Raw genomic sequence first — 24,226 nt, forward strand, 5'->3', positions numbered from 1 at the left:
ATGCAGGACACGCTAGATAACTACACATGGTTGATGATATTACTAGTTTAACTAGTGATTATGATTGATTGTTTTTTATAAGATAAGTTTTTAATGCTAGCTAGCAACTTACCTTGGCTTCTACTGCATTCGCGTAACAGGCAGTCTCCTCGTGGAGTGCAATGAGAGGCAGGTGGTTAGAGCGGTGGACTAGTTAACTGTAAGGTTGCAAGATTGAATCCCCCGAGCCGACAAGGTTTAATCGGTCGGCCTCTAATAAATATACACTATAGAATCCTATATTATGCATAGTTAGTATTGAACAATATTGCTTTTTTGTGATTTACATTCTTTATAGAGGGAATGCCTTTTGTGCTACAGTTCCCTTTAAGCCCACCTGAGATAAAAATCAAATTTACAAAAATGGCATCTATGCAAGGTTCATTTAACAGTAAAATAAGACAAAATACATTTAAATGTAATGTGTGAATTCCTGAATCTATAATCTTGTAGTTCAGTTATGTTGCTCCTGTGTGACTGTGGCACGACTGCTAGCATGAAAAACACATATTTTCAATTGGCAAGAAGTAGTCATGAATGCTCATGAAGTATGTTATCATGTGCATGTATCAGCACATTCATCTCTTGATTTTAAGAAAAGTATGTTCGCAAATCAAATTTATTTATATAGCCCTTCGTACATCAGCTGATATCTCAAAGTGCTGTACAGAAACCCAGCCTAAAACCCCAAACAGCAAGCAATGCAGGTGTAGAAGCACGGTGGCTAGGAAAAACTCCCTAGAAAGGACAAAACCTAGGAAGAAACCTAGAGCGGAACCAGGCTATGTGGGGTGGCCAGTCCTCTTCTGGCTGTGCCGGGTAGAGTTTATAACAGAACATGGCCAAGATGTTCATATATGACCAGCATGGTCCAATAATAATCAGGCAGAACAGTTGAAACTGGAGCAGCAGCACAGCCAGGTGGACTGGGGACAGCAAGGAGTCATCATGTCAGGTAGTCCTGAGGCATGGTCCTAGGGCTCAGGTCCTCCGAGAGAGAGAAAGAAAGAGAGAATTAGAGAGAGCACACTTAAATTCACACAGGACACCGAATAGGACAGGAGAAGTACTCCAGATATAACAAACTGACCCTAGCCCCCCGACACAAACTACTGCAGCATAAATACTGGAGGCTGAGACAGGAGGGGTCAGGAGACACTGCTTATCTGAGAAGGTACATAAATGTGTTTAGCTGAGGGTTGCCTCAACACAAGTTTTTTTTCAGCTTTGAAATTGGCCACTAGTGGAAACTTAAACAACTGTCAACTTAATAATAAAACATCTGATTGGCTTAGAACAGTGGTCACCAACCGGTTGAGCGTGATTGACTAGTCCATTTCCAAGACATTTCTAGTCGATCGCCAAACATAAGTAAAAAAAAACAAAAAAACAACGATATGATGATAAAACCTCACGTTCCTATTTTATTTTTGTATTTGTCTCACGCTGTTGGTGGTAGATGCAGCCGGTTTCAGCTGCACTGCGTGCCGGGTAGTGGAAGTTTTCCGATTTTGAACCATTTCATTTGCCTGAAGGTACAAACCTTCCCGGCGGGCCCGGGGTGAATAAGTCCACTATTGGACGCTTATTGGATGGCACAGATGGCCGTGTCTGCAAAACAAAAAAAAGTTATGGATATATCGACCAGGTGAAATATTTGAAATGGCAGAGAATGTATATTTGTTTTTATATTTCAATCCAAAAAAATGTTAGTGAGCTGAATAGGTCTGTTTACCTTAGCTATCTAGCATGCTCAGAACACCGGTGTGGAAGTGTAACTCGGGAAGTGTAGCAGAAGAAGTGTGGTTTGGTCAGATGGAGGCACCCATAGCTGTATGGATCTGTAACTGCTACAGTAAGTCATTTTTTTATTTGAAGGTTTCTCTCTCGCTGATGAGATAAGGGCCATATGTTTCAAATGCCGTCTCGCAATCAATGAATATTGACGTTTCCAAACGTTAAAACAAAGCATCAGGATTTTAGTTCACATGAGCCAGTCGCTGGTAGGGCTGAGCCATGAAGGCAGTCAAATTCCACGTGACCGTTTAGTCACGGTAACTAGGCTTCTCCAAGCTCTGATGCTGCTGATGGTCATTAGTAGCCTACCAAACATGCTAACTGCCTGGTACTCAGCACTCTATTGTCCCTCTAATCACTCTGACAACAATGCAAATTGTCATCGGAAATCAAACATTTCATGAGAGCCCATGAGCTCATGTTGCGCAACATTTCCATAGGCTATGCAATGCTTTAGAACAGAGTGATGGCCTCTTAAGAGCAGGATCCCATCCGCTTTCTATAGGGTAGGCCTATACTATTTATTTCTCAACTTTCTGAGTATTAAGCACATTGCTTCTCTTTACAACAGGAGTATAGCCTACCTGGCTGGCATGAAAATGAACCAGGGAAAAAGCGTCCTCCATTCGCTATTTAAGTGCCTAGATGACATGTCATTGTTACCACTGCTCCTGTTTTGATACAGGTGCATGATAATGGTCCATTCTAAGTCAAAACAAATTTCACACACATTATTTAGTGAATGGAAAGACTAGATGAAATCAATAACAGTGTGATTGGTGACAATATTACCCTATCACTTGTGAATTGTATATCACGTCTGATTGATGCCCAGCGTAAGGAAAACAATGCCTATTTATTTAGTTGCACACCTCGTAGCCTAGCCCATAGGCCTATATGTTTTGATACGGTTTCTATCACAACTGAAGTGGCCAAATAACTTTTTTTAAATGAAGCACATTAAACTGCTTTATAAGGGGTTTGTAGAGCCTAACTGGCATAAGCAGCGTGTGAGTTTGGGGAAGATCATTTTCACCATAATAACGCACCTTTTATACTAAAAGCATTACATGCATAATTGCATTTGCGGTCACTTTTGATAATGGTGTTTTCCTACTAATGGAACGTTTACGATTATAGCCTACTGCCATGTGTACATTGCTGCTCTTCTAATGTGAAGAAGTAGCCTAGTAGTTTATCAACGTTTTCAGCTAAACCTCCTGATCTGTTTTATCAGCCACATTGTGGTTGTATTGATTTGGGATCTATCGCATCCCACAACTGTCCCAGACTATGTTTGGAATATTTATTTCTTGCACAGAATATAAGTCCACTTTTGTACTGTGGAGGATAGTAGATTGACACATAGGCTAGTGCTTTTGCGGTTTGTTAGACCTACTCATCTTGTTGATGAGTAGACAGTTAATCCATTATCTTCAATATGCACCTCAAAATTGAATAAGGACGCGCTGTTGCATCCCTGACGTGTCTGTCGTCACTTGTAGCCCGTGAGAAAGACCAGATCACGTGATAGAGAGCCATATGAGTGAGAGACGTGCTTCGGAGCCCGCAACACTCTGGGAGAAGGGCGCAATGCAGCACTCTGGGCCATGTGCACAGAGGCATGGCTTTTTTGTGTGTGTGTACACAAAGGGGGTAAGGCTGACATTGTCAATGACTTGTCAAATTGTGAATGAGAGACTGATGAAGTGTGTACAGCCTGCGCAAAAATCTAAGCAGAACTCGTGCCTTTCAGGCCACATTAGTTGCATCATGTAGCCTAACATAAGGACCCAACATAAGGACTCAAATAGACTACATGTATTTATTGGGAAGGTGTAGGCTATATTACATGGATTTATTTGAGTTTTAAAATGTAGATGTTTGAAAAGTCCTCGTCAGTGGCTGTGTGGAAGCCAGGAGATGGTAAACGCCTTTATGTTAATTAACGGTCAATTACTGTGAGACCGACAGTTATCTGCTTGACAGTCACCGGGTGATGAAATATCGTGACAGCCACAGCCCCTAGTCGTGGGGAAAGCTGAGGGCTGAAAAATAGGGAGAAGGCTTAGAGTTCGAGAGCTAAGGAGTTTTCATGCTGTTGCAACATTGATGTAGTATATATAGCGATGATACGCTATATATACTAACGTACACTACCAGTCATGTTTGGACACCTTCTCATTCAAGGGTTTTCCTTTATTTTTACTATTTTCTACATTTATAGAATAATAATGAAGACAAACTATGAATTAATACATATGGAATCATGTAGTAACCAACAAAGTTTTAAACCAAAATATATTTTATATTTGAGATTCTTCAAATAGCCACCCTTTGCCTTGATGACATTCTTAGCTTTCTCTCAACCAGCTTCACCTGGAATGGTTTTCCAACAGTGAAGGAGTTCCCATAAATGCTGAGCACTTGGACCGCAGAGTGAAGGAAAAGCAGCCAACTCATTCCAAACCATCTAGATTGGGTTGAGTTCGGGTGATTGTCGAGGCCAGGTCATCTGATGCAGCACTCATCACTCCCTTTCTCAGTCAAATAGCCCACAGCCTGGAGGTGTGTTGGGTCAATGTCCAACACATGACAGTCCCACTAAGCGCAATCCAAATGGGATGGCAAATTTCTGCAGAATCCTGTGGTATCCATGCTGGGTAAGTGTGCCTTGAATTTTAAATAAATCACAGACGGTGCCAGCAGCAAAGCACCATCACACCTCCATGCTTCACATTGGGAACCACACATGTGGAGATCATCCGTTCACCTACTCTGCATCTAACAAAGACACGGCGGTTGGAACCAAAAATCTCAAATTTGGACTCCTCAGACCAAAGTACAGATTTCCACTGGTCTAATGTCCGTTGCTAATGTTTCTTTGTCCAAGCAAGTCTCTTCTTATTATTGGTGTCCTTTAGTGGTGTCTCAGCAATTCGACCATGAAGGCCTGATTTCACGGCAGGTAGCCTAGTGGTTAGAGCATTGGACTAGTATCCGAAAGGTTGCAAGATCGAATCCCCGAGCTCACAAGGTAGACATCTGTCATTCTGCCCCTAAGCAAGGCAGTTAACCCACTGTTCCTAGGCAGTCATTGAAAAAAATAATTAGTTCTTATCTGACTTGCCTAGTTAAAGGTACGTTTTAAATTCACGCAGTCTCGTCTGTAGTTGATATTGATATGTGTCTGTTACTTGAACTCTGAAGCATTTATTTGAGCTGCAATTTCAGAGGCTGGTAACTCTAATGCACTTGTCCTCTGCTGCAGAGGAATCTGTCTTCCTTTCCTGTGGCGGTCCTCCTGAGAGCCAGAGTTTCATCATCGTGCTTGCTGTTTTTTACAACTGCACTTGAAATTTTCCGCATTGACTGACCTTCATATCTTAAAGTAATGGACTGTCGTTTCTCTTTGCTTATTTGATTTGTTCTTGCAATAATATGGACTTAGTCTTTTACCAAATAGGGCTTTCTTCTGTATATCGCCCCTACCTAACTGATTGGCAAAAACTCATTAAGAAGGAAATAAATTCCACAAATGAACTTCTAACAAGGCACACCTGTTCATTGCAATGCATTTTAGGTGACTACCTCATGAAGCTGGTTGAGTGTGCAAAGCTGTCATCAAGGCAAAGGGTGGCTACTTTTAAAGAATCTCAAATATAAAATATATTTTAGTGTGTTTATTACTTTTACTGGGCTGTGTAGGTGTGTCCAAACTTTTGACAGGTACTGTATGTGGACTAGAGGTTGACCGATTAATCGGAATGGCCGATTTAATTCGGGCCGATTTCAAGTTTTCGTAACCATCGAAATCGGTATTTCTTGACATCGATTTGGCTTTTTTTTAACCTTTTATTTCATCTTTATTTTACTAGGCAAGTCAGTTAAGAACACATTCTTATTTTCAATGACGGCCTAGGAACGGTGGGTTAACTGCCTGTTCAGGGGCAGAACGATTTTTGCCTTGTCAGCTCAGGGGGTTGAATTTGCAACCTTCCGGTTACTAGTCCAACGCTCTAACCACTAGGCTACCCTATATTAACCTAAGGCTCGTATTTCTGTGTGTTATGTTATAACTAAGTCTATTGTTTGATAGAGCAGTCTGACTGGGCGATGGTAGGCACCAGCAGGCTCATAAACATTCATTCAAACAGCACTTTCGTGTTTCACTCGCTCTGAAACTTGGAGTGGTTGTTCCCCTTGCTCTGCAAGGGCTGTGGCTTTTGTTGAACAATGGGTAACGCTGCTTCGAGGGTGGCTGTTGTCGTTGTGATCCTGGTAGGGGCGATGAGACTGACGGAAGCTATACTGTTACACTGGCAATACTAAAGTGCCTAAAAGAACATCCAATAGTCAAAGGTTAATGAAATACAAATGGTATAGAGAGAAATAGTCCTATAATAACTACAACCCAAAACTTCTTACCTGGGAATATTGAAGACTCATGTTAAAAGGAACCACCAGCTTTCATATGTTCTCATGTTCTGAGCAAGGAACTTAAATGTTAGCTTTCTTACATGGCACATATTGCACTTTTACTTTCTTCTCCAACACTTTGTTTTTGCATTATTTAAACCAAATTGAACATGTTTCATTATTTATTTGAGGCTAAATTGATTTTGATGTATTATATTAAGTTAAAATAAGTGTTCATTCAGTATTGTTGTAATTGTCATTATTAAAAATAAATAAAACAATTGTCCGATTTGAATCGGTATCGGCTTTTTTTTGGTCCTCCAATAATCGGCATCGGCGTTGAAAAATCATAATCGGTCGACCTCTGTGGACAAGTCAATTTGTCAAAGTTCTGCCCTGCTAGAGCTGTCATTGTAAAGTGGAAACCTCTCGGAGCAACAACTGCTCAGCCTCAAAGTGCTAGATCACACAAGCTCACAGAACGAGACCGCTGAAGCGTGAAGCGCGTGAAAATCATCTGTCCTCGGTTGCATCATTCACTAGCTTTCCAAACTGCCTCTGGAACCAACGTCAGCACAATAACTGTTCGTCATGAAATGTGTTTCCATGGCCGAGCAGCAGCACACACGCCTAAGATCACCATGTGCAATGCCAAGTCTTGGCTGTAGTGATGTAATGCTCGCCAGCATTGGAAACGTTCTCTGGAGTGATGAATCACGCTTCACCATATGGCAGTACGACTGACAAATTTGGGTTTGGTTGATGCCAGAAAAACGCTATCTGCCCCAATGCATAGTGTCAACTGTAAAGTTTGGTGGAGGAGTAGTTATCTGGGGCTGTTTTTTATGGTTTGGGGTTAGGCCCCTTAGTTGCAGTGAAGGGAAATGCTTAACGCCACAGCATACATTGACATTCTAGACAATTCTGTGCTTCCATTTTTGTGGCAACCGTTTGGGGAAGGCCCTTTCCTGTTTCAGCATGACGATGCCCTCGTGCAAAAAGCCAGATCAACTATTTTTATAGAGCACAGCCTGTTTCGAATGGGAACAAATGAGTCCTAGTGGGCAGAACAAGCAAGGAGGTGGGCAGAGCCAAGCATCAGCGAGCGAGATCCTATTAGCCAGTTCTAGCATACATCTGCATATTTCCTTTAAGGACCGCCTACTATGTGAAATGCGCATGTGCAATAACTCACTTTGCCTTTGCACTCCAAAACAATGTGATTAAAAAAATAAAAATAAACTACTTTGACAGAAGTTAGTCTACAATACGTAGTCTAATCTGTTCGTAACAGATGCTAGTTATGAAACATAACTGTATTGAGATCTAATGTTGAGGACATTTGCAGAATGTCGGCCAAAATCCATCTTTTCCCACTGCCGGACACTGGGCTTCCTCTCAATACCATATTTGGTTGTGAATGGAAACGCCAAGCGGATGCTTCACATTTTATACACCTCGTGAAATATCTATCTCATTGTTCTATTTGTGGCGAAGTCCATACAGAAATGGTTTTGTCGAGATTGATGTTGAAGAACTTGACTGGCCTGCACAGAGCCCTAACCTCAATCCCAAAGGTGTTCAATGGGGTTAATTGGAACGCTGACTACGAGCCAGGCCTAATCGCCCAACATCAGTGCCGAACCTCATTAATGCTCTTGTGGCTGAATGTAAGCAAGTCCCCGCAGAAATGTTCGATCATCGAGCTGTGGAAAGCCTTCCCAGAATAGTGGAGGCTGTTATAGGGGAGACCAACTCCATATTAATGGCCATGATTTTGGAATGAGATGTTCAAGGAGCAGGTGTCCACATACCTTTTGGTCATGTAGTGCAGTGTATCACTGGTGTTTTATATGTCGGGTCTATCATATTCACTGACCGCATTATCCATGAAAATATAGGCTAGCCTTTATCCATAACTTATCCTTATGATGACTTTTTGAAATATTCACACAAAGCTTGAAAATAAACATTTATAGAGTCATTACAGAATTCGTCTGGATATTTATGACCACATAAATGTATCAAAATAGTTTTTCATTTTGCATTAATTCGAAAGAGGACGTCCATTTAGGTAATCGGCACCAACCTACAGTATGATAACATTAATAACAATGGTTTTGATTTGGCCCTATTCTCTCCCCGGGGAGGTGTGTGTGTGTGTGTGATGGATTGAATACATAAGAGTAGTCTGTCAGTGACGTATGATCAGGGCTTGCTAATCGTGACAGCCAGGGCAGCCCCCTCGTGCCCTTTCCCTCCACCTCCCACCCTCCACTTCACTTACCAAACCACAGTAACTGTCAAGTGTGTGTGTGTGTGTGTGTGCGCGCGTCAGACATTATAAATAGCCATATGCCTAGCTCCTCGTCTCGACGCAGTGTAGTGCTTCTTCTCTCTGAGCCGATGTTGCTGTAACAGATATATAGAGGTCAACGCTTTCCAGTGAAATGATTAATGGCCTGACTTGTACCTTCAGCATTTAAAGGGGCAGTCCATGTTCGGAGTTTTTGAATCGATGATATGTAACTTAAGCCTAGCCAATGAAAAATATAACCTACCAATGCCTCGTGAGCTAACTGAGCTGACTTACCCCCAGCAGAACCCCAAATATAATCTTGTTTTACTCCATTGATCTAAATAATAGTATTGTAAACAAACACTAGTTTCAAAACATGGTTAAAATTATAATTTTGTTCCCATGGGGCCAAGCTGTCTGCCATCTAGGACCTATATACAAGGTGGTGTCAGAGGAGGGCTCCAAAAAGGGTCAGACTCCAGTCAGGGCCTCCTGAGAGGCGCAGTGGTCTAAACTGTGCCACCAGAGATCCTGGTTAGAGTCCAGGCTGTGTCGCAGCCGACCCCTGGGGCGACGCACAATTGGCCCAGCGTTGTCCGGGTTAGGGGAGGGTTTGGCCGGCAGGGATGTCCCATTGCGCACTAGGGACTCCTGTAGTGGACCGGGCGCAGTGGATGCTGACACGGTTGCCAGGTGTACGGTATTTCCTCCGGCACCTTGGTGCTGCTGGCTTTCGGATTGAGTGGGCATTGTGTCAAGAAGCGGTGCAGCTTGGTTGGTTTGTGTTTCACGGCTCACGACCTTCCCTTCTCCTGAGTCCGTAACGGAAGTTGCAGCGATGAGACTACCAATTGAATAGCACAAAATGTAAAAAAAATTAAAATGTAAGACTCTAGCCACCGTAGTTCTCTCTGCTACCGCACGGCAAGCGGTACCGGAGCGCCAAGTCTAGGTCCAAAAGGCTCCTTAACAGTTCTACCCCCACACCATAACACTGCTGAACAGCTAATCAAATGGCTACCCAGACTATTTGTATATAGCTGTATATAGCCTCCACATTGACCCGGTACCCCCTGTGTATATAGCCTCCACATTGACCCGGTACCCCCTGTATATAGCCTCCACATTGACCCGGTACCCCCTGTGTATATAGCCTCCACATTGACTCGGTACCCCCTGTGTATATAGCTGTATATAGCCTCCACATTGACCCGGTACCCCCTGTATATAGCCTCCACATTGACCCGGTACCCCCTGTGTATATAGCCTCCACATTGACCCGGTACCCCCTGTGTATATAGCCTCCACATTGACTCGGTACCGGTACCCCCCCGTATATAACCTCCACATTGACCCGGTACCCCCCCCCCCCCCGTATATAGTCTCCACATTGACCCGGTACCCCCCATATATAGCCTCCACATTGACTCTGTACCGGTACCCCCGTATATAGCCTCCACATTGCCTCGGTACCCCTCGTATATAGTCTCCACATTGACCCGGTACCCCCCCGTATATAGCCTCCACATTGACCCGGTACCCCCCCCCCCCGTATATAGTCTCCACATTGACCCGGTACCCCCGTATATAGCCTCCACATTGACTCTGTACCGGTACCCCCCGTATATAACCTCCACATTGACTCGGTACCGGTACCCCCCCCGTATATAACCTCCACATTGACTCTCTACCGGTACCCCCTGTATATAGCCTCCACATTGACTCTGTACCGGTACCCCCCGTATATAGCCTCCACATTGACTCTGTACCGGTACCCCCTGTATATAGCCTCCACATTGACTCTCTACCGGTACCCCCTGTATATAGCCTCCACATTGACTCGGTACCGGTACCCCCCCGTATATAACCTCCACATTGACTCTCTACCGGTACCCCCTGTATATAGCCTCCACATTGACTCTGTACCGGTACCCCCCCGTATATAGCCTCCACATTGACTCTGTACCGGTACCCCCTGTATATAGCCTCCACATTGACTCGGTACCGGTACCCCCCCGTATATAGCCTCCACATTGACTCTGTACCGGTACCCCCTGTATATAGCCTCCACATTGACTCGGTACCGGTACCCCCTGTATATAGCCACATTATTGTTATTTTGTTTATTATATATTTTTTATTTAGTAAATATTTTCTTAACTGTGTTGTTGGTATTAGATTTGGATCGTCTGTCCTTGCATTCATAGCTCTGTGAATGTGATAGTAGTTCTGCCTTTCTCCTTTCCCACCCCTCCGCTGTTTATCAAAACAAGAGGCGGGTCCATTGTTTTGTTTTTTTAAATCTGGGATTGCCCCTTTTCTCTGACATGGTCTGTTAGCTTCGTTCAGCAATATGAAACCATGTGATACTAAATATAATTGAAGTGGTCTCTACTTCTTACTGTAACTCATTGAGATGAGTGTTCGCTGTGTGTGTGATACTAAATGAATGTAGGCTAATTCACGAGACATTTGTAAAACATTAAAGCTTCCACTGCTGTTGGCTCTCGCTGGTATACACACACTTTCCCTTTCCACATCTCATTGATGGCTCAGACCCTTTCCATATCTCATTGATGGCTCAGACCCTTTCCACATCTCATTGATGGCTCAGACCCTTTCCACATCTCATTGATGGCTCAGACCCTTTCCACATCTCATTGATGGCTCAGACCCTTTCCACATCTCATTGATGGCTCAGACCCTTTCCACATCTCATTGATGGCTCAGACCCTTTCCACATCTCATTGATGGCTCAGACCCTTTCCACATCTCATTGATGGCTCAGACCCTTTCCACATCTCATTGATGGCTCAGACCCTTTCCACATCTCATTGATGGCTCAGACCCTTTCCACATCTCTTTGATAGCTCAGACCCTTTCCATATCTCATTGATGGCTCAGACCCTTTCCATATCTCATTGATGGCTCAGACCCTTTCCACATCTCATTGATGGCTCAGACCCATGTACTTTCCTTTTCATTGCATCATCATCGCTGCTGTTGGAAAGAGGAGAGAAAGGAGGAGCGTGCCACATTTTGTTGACGTCTCTATTCTTGAATAAGCTACAGCAGTTGGTCGTAACCACGGTCTCTGTGAGTCAAGTACTGTACTTTCACTGTCGGCAGTGGTGTGACACTGACAGGGCAGATATTAGTCTGGGAAAGACCTACCTCTGACTGTCTTCAGAAGGGAATGACAATGTGGTTCTTCTTTTTGGGCTAAATAACCAAGGATGGCAATGGTCCCAATGACCTCATTCATCAATATTAAAATCTTACTTTTGTTCTCACCTCTCTCCCTCCTCTCTCCTTCTCCATCTCTCGCTCTATCCTCCTTTTCTCCCTCACCACTCCCCCCTCTCTCCTCCCCCTCTCCTCCTGTAGAGTCAGTCAGTGGAAGAAGTGCTCCTCTGTAGAGTCATGGCCTCTGCTTCAATACCAGTCTACAACTCCTCTAATAATCCCTTGGAGAACAGCTCCAGTCACAATGTAAGTGTGTTCAGTGTCTGTTTCTCTCTCGTTCTCACTCGCTCTCTTTCCCTTCTCTCTAATTTTTAGTTCTCTATAGTCCTCTAACTCTCTCTCTCTGGTCTGTCTGTGTTTTCAGTTTTTATTTTGTGTGGTTTGCAGCATGTGCAGTTGTAGTTGGAAGTTTGCATACACCTAAGCCAAATACATTTAAACTCAGATTTTCACAATTCCTGACATTTATAATCATAGTAAAAATTCCCTGTCTTAGGTCAGTTAGGATCACCTTTTAAGAATGTGAAATGTCAGATTAATAGTAGAATGATTTATGTTTTTATTTCTTTCATCACATTCCCAGTGGGTCAGAAGTTTACATACACTCAGTTAATATTTGGTAGCATTGCCTTTAAATTGTTTAACTTGGGTCAAATGTTTCTGGTAGCCTTCCACAAGCTTCTCAAAATAAGTTGGGGGAATTTTGGCCCATTCCTCCTGACACAGCTGGTGTAACTGAGTCAGGTTTGTAGGCCTCCTTGCTCACCCACGCCTTTTCAGTTCGACCCACAAATTTTCTATAGGATTGAGGTCAGGGCTTTGTGATGGCCACTCCAATACCTTGACTTTGTTGTCCTTAAGCCATTTTGCAACAACTTTGGAAGTATGCTTGTGGTCATTGTCCATTTGGAAGACTCATTTGCAACCAAGCTTTAACTTCCTTACTGATGTCTTGAGATGTTGCTTCAATATATACACATTATTTTCCTACCTCATGATGCCATCTATTTTGTGAAGTGCACCAGTCCTTCCTGCAAGCAAGACACCCCCACAACATGATGCTGCCACCCCCATGCTTCATGGTTGGGATGATGTTTTTCGGCTTGCAAGCCTCACCCTTTTTCCTCCAAACACAATGATGGTCATTATGGCCAAACAGTTCTATTTTTGTTTCATCAGGCCAGAGGACATTTCTATGGTCTTTGTCCCCATGTGCAGTTGCAAACCTTAGTCTGGCTTTTTTTTATGGCGGTTATGGAGCAGTGGCTTCTTCCTTGCTGAGCTGCCTTTCAGGTTATGTCGATTTATAGGACTCGTTTTACTGTGGATATAGATACTTTTGTACCTGTTTCCTCCAGCATCTTCACAAGGTCCTTTGCTGCTGTTCTGGGATAGATTTGCACTTTTCGCACCAAAGAAGGCGTCTCCTTCCTGAGTGGCATGACAGCTGTGTGGTCCCATGGTGTTTATACTTGCCTACTATTGTTTGTACAGATGAACGTAGTGCTATCAGGCATTTGGAAATTGCTTCCAAGGATGAACCAGACTTGTGGAGGTCTACAATTATTTTTCTGGGATTTCTTGGCTGATTTATTTGGATTTTTCCCATGATGTCAAGCAAAGAGTCACTGAGTTTGAAGGTAGGCCTTTAAATACATCCACAGGTACACCTTCAATTGACTCAAATGATGTCAATTAGCCTATCCGAAGTTTCTAAAGCCATGACATACTTTTCTGGAATTTTCCAAGCTGTTTAAAGGCACAGTCAACTTAGTGTATGTACACTTCTGACCCCTTGGAATTGTGATAGTGAAATAATCTGTCTGTAAACAATTGTTGGGAAATGATTTGTGTCGTGCACAAAGTAGATGTCCTAACCGACTTGCCAAAACTATAGTTTGTTAACAAGAAATTTGTGGAGTGGTTGAAAAATGAGTTTTAATGACTCCAACCTAAGTGTATGTAAACTTCCGACTTCAACTGTATTATTTAATGTTCTCTTACTGTCTCAGCGGTTAGGCTCAGCACTAAAGATGATACCTACACATTAAAGGGCCTTTGGCAGCGCTAGGTTGCTACACAGTAGCCAACCAGCAGAGCTCGTGAATTCATGCTCCAGTCCTGATGCTGGGGGACTGATATAGGGAGTGTGTGTGTGTCAAGAGCCTGACTCTCAAATCCATATTCAGAGTTGTGTTCAGTGTATGTCCCTTAAGGCCTAATAAAACAACACACACACAAACACACTCTTCTTCCCCTAACCTAAATGGACTACACTCGGTACAAGCTGTGTTTCACCAACCTAGTCCCAGTATGGATAGGTGCCTATGAAATGGCTAGTTAGGTTAGTCTTCTTATTCATTAATAAACGTGCACCTTTTTATTAAACCTTTTACCTGTTAATAAACTATGCACTTGTTAATAAACTATGCGCCTGGTTAGCCTCTGTCATGAATCTGTTTATTATTATTTTTTCCCTCAGACCTCCATAGTGCTGTCCTACCCCCTGCACTGCTGAAAGATCCCATGTAGGAACTCTGTCTGTGTTGCCCTGACAACCAGCATCATCAAGGCAAATGCCTGCTGCTGGAGCACTAGCATCATGTATGTCAGTTGGAAAATGTTAGGCCAGTGGTTTTCAAACCTCTCCTCGGAGACCCCCAGATTAGATTAGTTGAGTAGCCCTGAACTATCTCACCTGATTCTCCTACTCAGGAGAGGTTAGAACACCTAGGCCATCTAGATTAGTTACGCTCCGTACAGAGACCCTCTTTCACACTCTGATTAGTCATTCTTATTGGCTTTCCAAGTCCCAGAGTGGTAGCCAATAAAAACAGTGCTCTCGTAGCGTTGACTGTTGAGAGTTTTCCATGCAAAACAAATGACTGCTAGGTACAGTAATATGGACACAAGTGTAGCTTTGTCGATCCCTGGGTAGGCCAGGTCTCTCTGCACCATTATGTTCCTCATACACAAACAGTGTGGCCGGATTGGCAGGCAGTTCTCTCCGTAGGGTAACAGTGATGTTGTGTGGTCAGACTGACAGAGGGATTGGCAGCCAGTTCTCTCCGTAGGGTAACAGTGGTGTTGTGTGGTCAGATTGACAGAGGGATTGGCAGCCAGTTCTCTCCGTAGGGTAACAGTGGTGTTGTGTGGTCAGACTGACAGAGGGATTGGCAGCCAGTTCTCTCAGTAGGGTAACAGTGGTGTTGTGTGGTCAGACTGACAGAGGGATTGGCAGCCAGTTCTCTCAGTAGGGTAACAGTGGTGTTGTGTGGTCAGACTGACAGAGGGATTGGCAGCCAGTTCTCTCCGTAGGGTAACAGTGGTGTTGTGTGGTCAGACTGACAGAGGGGTTGGCAGCCAGTTCTCTCAGTAGGGTAACAGAGAGGTGTTGTGTTGGTAGCAGGAGTTCTGCATGTGCACAGTTACCACTGGACGCTGAGGTCAGTTTGTAGTTACTAACTAATGGTTAGGGTTGGATAGGAGGGTTAGTTACTAACTAATGGGTAGGAGGGTTAGTTACTAACTAATGGGTAGGAGGGTTAGTTACTAACTAATGGTTAGGGTTGGGTGGGAGGGTTAGTTACCCCTACTAATGGTTAGGGTTGGGTGGGAGGGTTAGTTACCCCCGCAAATAGTTAGGGTTCGGTGGGAGGGTTAGTTACCCCACTAATGGTTAGGGTTGAGGGAGGGCTATAGGTTCTGTAGTTGGACCGTTCAAGTGTCGGAAGAGCAATGATTGAGGACGTTATGAACAAATTAAACGGGCCTGGTCGTGCTTCGGGCTGCCGCACGCACACAAACGGAACCTACACGTGACGCAGCATAAAATGTGTTCAGAAAAACAAAAAACATGCTATTTACTCACCCTGTGGTAGTCCAACGCCACGATCACACTGTCGCCAATAGCAGCAACAACAGCATCACTTCAAAGGTGATGGGCTGGTCGTGCTGAAAGGACAGGGACCGTAATACCTGTGCACTCCATTGCTCTGAAGGGGGGAGACAAGGCTTTGCACACTCTTGGCATTCTCTCAACCAGCTTCATCTGGAATGCTTTTACAACAGTCTTGAAGGAATTCCCACAATGCTGAGCACTTGTTGGACCGCAGAGTGAAGGAAAAGCAGCCGACTCATCCCAAACCATCTTAATTGGGTTGAGTTTGGGAGATCTGTTGCAGCATTCCATCACTCTCCTTCTTGATCAAATAGCCATTACACAGCATGGGGGTGTGTTGGGTCATTGTCCTGTTGAAAAACAAATGATAGTCCCACTAAGTGTAAACCAGATGGGATGCCGTACCACTGCAGAATGCTGTGGGAGCCATGCTGGTTAAGAGTGCCTTGAATTCTAAATAAATCAGTGTTACCAGAAAAGCACCATCACACCTCCTCCTCCATGCTTCACGGTGGGAACCACACATGAGGAGATCATCCGTTCACCTACTCGGCATCTCACAAAGACACGGCGGTTGGAACCAAAAATCGCAAATGTGGACTCCTCAGACAAAAGAACAGATTTCCAAAGGTCTATTGCTCATTCCTTGGCCCGAGCAAATATCTTCTTATTGGTATATTTTTAGAAGTGGTTTGTTGGAGCAATTTGACCATGAAGGCCTGATTTTTACAGCAGTCTCTGAGCAGTTGGTGTCTTACTAAAACTCTGAAGCATTTATTTGGGCTGCAATCTGAAGTGCAGTTAATGCTACTGAACGTTGCAGCATACCACCCCTACCTTGTCACAACACAACTGATTGACTGAAATGCATTAAGAAGGGGGGAAAAACGTCCACAAATGAACTTTTAACAAGACCCACCTGTTAATTGAAATGCATTCCAGGTGACTACCTCATGAAGCTGTTTGAGAGAATGCCAGGAGTCTGCAAAGCTGCCATCAAGGCAAAGGGTGTCTATTTTTGAAGAAACTCAAATAAAAATACATTTGATTAACACTTTTCTGGTTACTGCATGATTCTATATGTGCTATTTCAGAGTTTTGATGTCTTCACTATAATTTTACAATGTAGCAAATAGTAAAAATAAGTAACCCTTGAATGAGTAGTTGTTCTAAACCTTTTGACTGGTGCTAATTACATAGGCTACATCTCTGTTGTAGTGAACAGACCAGTTCTACTGGTGTCTGACACCCCTCATTATCTCCAGAGAAATACACTGAGTAACAAAACCACTGAGAACATGTTGCTATGACGCCAATGCTTCCCACAGTTGTGTCAAGTTGGCTGGATGTCCTTTGGGTGGTGAACCTTTCTTGATGTGCACGGGAAACTGTTGCGCGTTATAATCCCAGCAGCTTTGCAGTTCTTGACCCAAACCGGTGCGCCTGGCACCTACTACCATATCCCGTTCAAATACACTTAACACATAGACAATCCGTGTCTCCAATTGTCTCAAAGCTTAAAAATCCTTCTTTAACCGGTCTCCTCTCCTTTCATCTCCGCTGCTTTTGAAGTGGATTTAACAAGTGATATCAATAAGGGATCATAGACTGACCAGGTGAAAGCTACGTCATGGGAAGAGCAGGTGTCCTTAATGTTGTGTGGATTACATGGTGTAATTACAAGCAATGTTCCCTCTTTAGGCAGGACTGCCGCACAGAAGAAATGCCTCGCAGAGACACAAGTGATTTGAATGTCACCGAGTTCTCGCTAACTAGATACTGTTGATTTGATCACATAAAAAACATTTATAAGCCCTTTTTCAATGCAACAAACCAAAACAAATGTACCTTTGCAAGATTTGAGTCTGTGATTTTGTTGTAGGCAGAGCACCACCATGAGCTGTCTTTCAATCACCTGGGAGTGAAGGTGCTTTTCAGATCAGAGCGCAGGTACATGTTGGCGAGTTATTAGCCCAGCTCTGGGAAGTTACTGCGTCCTACAAGAGCACACAACGCGTAGGCTACATTTCCAGCTGTCTTTTAAAAAGCCGGCCAGGTAAAAAAGCTTATGCCTTAATTAACGGGGCAGTGTTGTATTTTGAGGCTTGAATATGTAAATAAGCCAGTAGTCAGAGCGGTAGCCTACAGTGTCTAATTCTCTGTATGGTAATACTAATACATGCTATTTTGTCAAGTGTTTTCTCGCATTGTTTATTATTTCACCAGGTAGGTCAACTGCGACCTGGCCAAGAAAACGCAAAGCAGTGTGACACAGACAACAACAGCAGAGTTACACATGGAATAAACAAATGTACAGTCAATAACACAATAGAAAAATCTCTATACAGTGTGTGCAAATACATGCAGACAAATGCAATTGACAGTCCTCTATTTGGTCCATGGTGTTACAGACCAAGTCAACAAAACGTACTAATGTCAAATCTGTAGTCCTGCACTGAACACAACATATAGGCTACTGTAGTCTCTATTATAGACACCGAAAGCTATTTCCATGTGGAAATGTTCTGGGATTTGCTCCATTGATTCTGTTGGTAGACCTACATTATGCTCCAATAGTCACAATATCCTATTGGCTACCGTCTAAAACTAATGTTTTCACTGTAAACTGTGCTGGAAGTTGCACAAAATTCTCACAAGCTTCAAGTTTCCACTCACGACCTAAACATTTGCTCAGTTCCCCCCCAATTTTTTTTGGGGGGGCCAACATTTGATTACAAGTGCTTGTAATATTGACTTTTTAATTTTATTTTTTTACAAAGGAAAAGTGCTAAGGAACCGCAGTAATTGTGTACACGTCTACAGTCGTGTCATACCCGGCTCTGTCTGTGTCTTTCTGTCATATTAATACCCCTCTGTTGCTCTGCAGGCGTCCAGAGAGAGTCTGAAAATGGAGCCGCTGGCCGACTGCAGCTTACTGCCCGGAGAGGAGAGGATCATAGGTGTGTGTGTTCGAAGCCAGTGATTTTTGTTGTTTTCATCTTGGGGGCACTAGTACCCTTGGGGGTACATGGTCTATCCACAATGGATACTTGTTCTAAGACCGTTGGACATTGGGAGACTGTTCTCGGCTTCCTATTCTATTAGTATTAGTGAGGTACAAAGAAATATTTGTATACGTTCGGTCTGATAGGGCCTCAAGTCTGGAGGAAGGCTATCTAATGGGAACTGTGTTTTAACTGAGATCTTAGAATCTTAGAATGACTTGGCTTCACTTCTGTGGTGATTGTTTTTTTTGTATTTGAATCTGATCTGTGTTCTGTTACTATGTTGACAGTAAATATAACGAGAGAAACCATGTTGGTTTTGTCACAGGAGAGACTAAATATAGAACCTCTCCAACCAAGTCGGCTTGAATTGTTAGTAGTCTCTCTCGCACTCTCTCTTTCGCTTTCTCTTTCTTCCTTTCTCTTCCTCTCTCTCTCTCTTTCTCCTCTCTCTTTCTCTCTCTCTCTATCTGTGTGTGAAGTCATTTCTGGTAGCTATAGCTTGGAGAATTAAGAAGAAAAGAGGTGAGAATAGGAGAATGATAGGAAGTTTTGTGGAAAGTACAGAAAGGTTTAGTGCAGCTTTTGTCTTGCTGTTAGTGTTGTATTGTGGTTCATGTTTGGTTACAATATGGGTCATTGTCAGCATGGCTGGTTCAGTGGGAGTGGATGGTGGAAATGGGTGTGGTATCTAGTAGGTAATTTCCCGTCCCTCTCTTCCTCTTGTTCTCTCCCGTTCACCCTCTCTCTCGTTCACCCTCTCTCTCGTTCACTCGCGCTCTCTCTCCCTCTCTCTCTCTCCAGACAAAGACATCATCTATATCTGTCCATTCAGTGGAGCTCTGAAAGGCAAAGTCTTCATCACTAACTACAGACTCTACTTCAAGAGTGCAGACGCAGTGAGTGACACACACACACTCACACACACATTCTAGAGGGGTGATCTACTCCTAGACATCTGTGGCGGTGGTTGGGGCAGACAGATTGAAGTCAGCAGAATTCCCAGTCAGTCTAAATGACATGTCTGCTTTAGAAGTATAGAGCCATGCTTGCTCCTTGGTGTCAAAGACCTGTTTGATCTAAAGGCTAGCCCTAGCTGGATGTGGCATTAAAACATTATATTACAGTGTATATGGTGGTCTTGTATGATTGAAGGAGTCCTAATGAAGTAGACCAAGATCTATGACAGATGGGCAACACCCACACATCACTGATCTGCATTGAGCTTGTTATAGCACCCTACTATATGTGTACTGAACACAGTTGGCAGTTGTTGGAATGGGGGATGAAAAGAAAAGAAGAGGGGTATGGAGGAGAGGAAGAAAGGAAGAGGGGTATGGAGGAGAGGAAGAAAGGAAGAGGGGTATGGAGGAGAGGAAGAAATGAAGAGGGGTATGGAGGAGAGGAAGAAATGAAGAGGGGTATGGAGGAGAGGAAGAAAGGAAGAGGGGTATGGAGGGGATGAAAAGAAAAGAAGAGGGGTATGGAGGAGAGGAAGAAAGGAAGAGGGGTATGGAGGAGAGGAAGAAAGGAAGAGGGGTATGGAGGAGAGGAAGAAAGGAAGAGGGGTATGGAGGAGAGGAAGAAAGGAAGAGGGGTATGGAGGAGAGGAAGAAAGGAAGAGGGGTATGGAGGAGAGGAAGAAAGGAAGAGGGGTATGGAGGAGAGGAAGAAAGGAAGAGGGGTATGGAGGAGAGGAAGAAAGGAAGAGGGGTATGGAGGAGAGGAAGAAAGGAAGAGGGGTATGGAGGAGAGGAAGAAAGGAAGAGGGGTATGGAGGAGAGGAAGAAAGGAAGAGGGGTATGGAGGAGAGGAAGAAAGGAAGAGGGGTATGGAGGAGAGGAAGAAAGGAAGAGGGGTATGGAGGAGAGGAAGAAAGGAAGAGGGGTATGGAGGAGAGGAAGAAAGGAAGAGGGGTATGGAGGAGAGGAAGAAAGGAAGAGGGGTATGGAGGAGAGGAAGAAAGGAAGAGGGGTATGGAGGAGAGGAAGAAAGGAAGAGGGGTATGGGGGAGAGGAAGAAAGGAAGAGGGGTATGGGGGAGAGGAAGAAAGGAAGAGGGGTATGGGGGAGAGGAAGAAAGGAAGAGGGGTATGGGGGAGAGGAAGAAAGGAAGAGGGGTATGGGGGAGAGGAAGAAAGGAAGAGGGGTATGGGGGAGAGGAAGAAAGGAAGAGGGGTATGGGGGAGAGGAAGAAAGGAAGAGGGGTATGGGGGAGAGGAAGAAAGGAAGAGGGGTATGGGGGAGAGGAAGAAAGGAAGAGGGGTATGGGGGAGGGAAGAAAGGAAGAGGGGTATGGGGGAGAGGAAGAAAGGAAGAGGGGTATGGGGGAGAGGAAGAAAGGAAGAGGGGTATGGGGGAGAGGAAGAAAGGAAGAGGGGTATGGGGGAGAGGAAGAAAGGAAGAGGGGTATGGGGGAGAGGAAGAAAGGAAGAGGGGTATGGGGGAGAGGAAGAAAGGAAGAGGGGTATGGGGGAGAGGAAGAAAGGAAGAGGGGTATGGGGGAGAGGAAGAAAGGAAGCAATGTTTGAGGACCACTTGCGAGGTGAGGGGGAGAGACGGTCCACCTCAACTTGCTAAATCAAGTGTTACGTGTTGGTGGGTATAATGGTTAGTCTTAAATAAAGCAATATGGCTGTCGCCACCCCCCCCCCTCCCCTGTGTATTTTTCCAAATACTGTAATACCCTATGTGTTCTATGTGCTGAGCTTGTCTGATGCTTTAAGCCCAACTGTATGTGCTGAGCTTGTCTGATGCTTTAAGCCCAACTGTATGTGCACATCTATACCTTTGCGTACAGGCCAGGTAGACTTCTTCAGGCCTACTTCAATGTGGAATCATGTGTGTGTCCTTACTCAACATCGACAGGAGCGCTCCAAACAAAAGACAATGAATAAATTGACAACTGGTAAAATGGAATGAACAAAACCTTGTTTCTCACAAGTGTAGCATGGGTTGAACTCTGACAATGACAACCGTAATCTACTATATTAATAAAATATTGAATGCGTTAACATAAATTACCATAACCAAACAAACACTGTAGATTAGAAATGATGTGAATTAACATTAACTGTGCTAGTGGTGATATGGGAATTGATAGACACTAACAATCAAAGGACAAACAATTTACACCATTTAAGTTATGAAACAATGAATGTGCACAAATTGGCGGGAGAGAGCGCATTCTGGAGAAAGACTTGCCTTGTGCATCTTACTACTTCTCCTTTTATCTCCATTTCATGGCATCCAATTGCTAGTTAGTCTTGTCGCATCGCTGCATCTCCCGTACGGACTTGGGAGAGGCGAAGGTTGATGGCCGTGCGTCATTCCGAAACTCGACCCAACCAAGCCGCACTGCTTCTTGACACAATGCCCGCTTAACCCGGAAGCCTGCCGCACCAATGTGTCGGAGGAAACACCGTACACCTGGTGACCGTGTCAGCGTGCATGTGCCCGGCCCACCACCAGAGTCGTTAGAGCCCGATGGGACAAGGACATCCTTGCCGGCCTAACCTCCCTAACCCTGGCGATGCTGAGACAATGGTGCGTAGCCCTGTGGGTCTCCCGTTCGGGGCCGGCTGAGACAGCCTGGACTCTAACCAGGATCTCTAGTGGCAACTGCGATGCAGAGCCTTAGACCGCTGTGTCACTCGGGAGGCCCCCACAAACCCCCCCCCCCCCCCTTAACTTAACATTTATACCCAAGACACATTATCTTCACACACACTGTAGGAATACTCTCACAAACTGTGTCCTGTTCAATGCAGTCGCCATTTATGGAAAACTATGAAATAGTTTAGGAAAATGCAATTTTGAATTGCTTGGCATGCCAAGGTACATACCTCGCATCATGCGTGATTTAAGTTGCCTATGCCTGTCTTAGACTGATGGACTGTTCCATTCCTACGGCTTCCACAATGGACTCGTCCACTGAGACTGGCACGAATAAGATCAATTTGCGACTGCTTCACTAAAAAAAAAATCTGTCGACCAAACAATCGACAAAATGGAGTATACTCCAGGTCAGCATTTCCTAAACTCGGTGCACATTTTTTTTTTTTTTTTTTCCCCGTACACTACACAGCTGATTCAAATAATCAAAGCTTAATGATGAGTTGATCATTTGAATCAGCTGTGTAGTGCTGGGGGAAAACCCAGAACGTGTTCCCAGGCGGGGCCTCGGACTGAGTTGGGGAAACCCTGCTCTAGGTGTAATCCACTTGTAGATTCACTCTTCAGACGACAGACATTCATCTCCAACACACAAACGAATGGGAACCCCATGTCCCTTTCTCTCTTCTTTCTCTCATCTCTTTCTTTAATCTTTCTCTTTCTCTCCTGGCACCACTAGTGTTTTTGAACAGTCAATTCAATTGAAGAGGTATGAGGGCATTGGTGAGATAGAGAAGAGGGGGATAGTTGTGGAAGAGAAGAGGGGGATAGTTGTGGAAGAGAAGAGGGGGATAGTTGTGGAAGAGAAGAGGGGGAGAGTTGTGGAGGAGAAGAGGGGGAGAGTTGTGGAGGAGAAGAGGGGGAGAGTTGTGGAGGAGAAGAGGGGGAGAGTTAAATAATCTTAGATGTAGCAGAAACGCAGGACCCAAGGTTTGCTTTATCAGACCATCAGTCAGGCTGAGAGGTGTGTGTGTGTGTTATTGACTGTGTGTGTGTCAGTGATGGAGTACGTTATTACAGGGATACAGCAGCAGAAGCAAGGCTCTTTATTCCAGTCTCTGTCCTAAACGGCTCCCTATTCCCTGTATAGTACGCTGCTTTTGACCAGGGTCCATAGGGCTCACAGGGCTCTGGTCAAAAGTAGTGAATAGGGAGCGATTTGGGATGTAGACTCCACTCTCTGTAATGCACCACCTGACAACATGTTAACAATATGCTGACCTCACAAATTCTAACACACACACACACACACACCATCGACTCTGGTGGCTTAGCCAGCAGCATACCACCCTGCATCCCACTACTAGCTTGCCTCTGAAGCTTAGCAGGGTTGGTCCTGGTTAGTCCCTGGATGGGAGACCAGATGCTGCTGGAAGTGGTGTTGGAGGGCCAGTAGGAGGCACCCTTTTCTCTGGTTTAAAAAAATAACCCAATGCACCAGTGCAGTGATTGGGGACATTGCCCTGTGTAGGGGGTTGTCTTTCAGATGGGACGTTAAACGGACTCTGTGTGGTCACGAAAGATCCCATGGCACTTATCATAAGATGGGTGTTAACCCTGGTGTCCTGTCTAAATTAACCAATCTGGCCCTCATACCATCATTGCCACCTAATCATCCCCAGTTTACAATTGGCTCATCCATCCCCCTCCTCTCCCCTGTAACTATTCCCAGGTTGTGTCTGTGAAATGAGAATGTGTTGTCAGTCAACTTAGCTGGTAAGATGAGGGTGAAATAAACTGAAATGACGTAAGCGCCTCCTACTACGCCCATGTCTTCCATTTAAGCCTATGCTTTGCTAATTAAGTGGCTTAATCTTGCAGATGAAATATTAGCTACCTAAAATGT

The 24,226-nt window shown here is 44.3% G+C and overlaps 1 protein-coding gene across 3 annotated transcripts in view; it reads left to right on the forward strand.

Annotated features, from left to right (window-relative positions):
• Positions 1 to 24,226, forward strand: part of LOC135510323 (myotubularin-like) — a 55,793-nt gene that overhangs the window by 6,557 nt on the left and 25,010 nt on the right. Inside the window, exons 2-4 of one of the 3 annotated variants that reach the window (XM_064931159.1) lie at positions 11,942 to 12,046; positions 18,589 to 18,661; positions 19,511 to 19,605. In XM_064931159.1, the coding sequence (XP_064787231.1) occupies positions 11,978 to 12,046; positions 18,589 to 18,661; positions 19,511 to 19,605 (237 nt within the window). In that variant the 5' untranslated portion in view covers positions 11,942 to 11,977. Of the gene's footprint in view, positions 1 to 11,941; positions 12,047 to 18,588; positions 18,662 to 19,169; positions 19,232 to 19,510; positions 19,606 to 24,226 lie in introns of those variants that run through there. The other 2 variants (XM_064931160.1, XM_064931161.1) reach the window with 2 other exon arrangements.

Source organism: Oncorhynchus masou, chromosome 23 (genome assembly GCF_036934945.1).
Source record: "Oncorhynchus masou masou isolate Uvic2021 chromosome 23, UVic_Omas_1.1, whole genome shotgun sequence".
Lineage (NCBI taxonomy): Eukaryota > Metazoa > Chordata > Actinopteri > Salmoniformes > Salmonidae > Oncorhynchus > Oncorhynchus masou.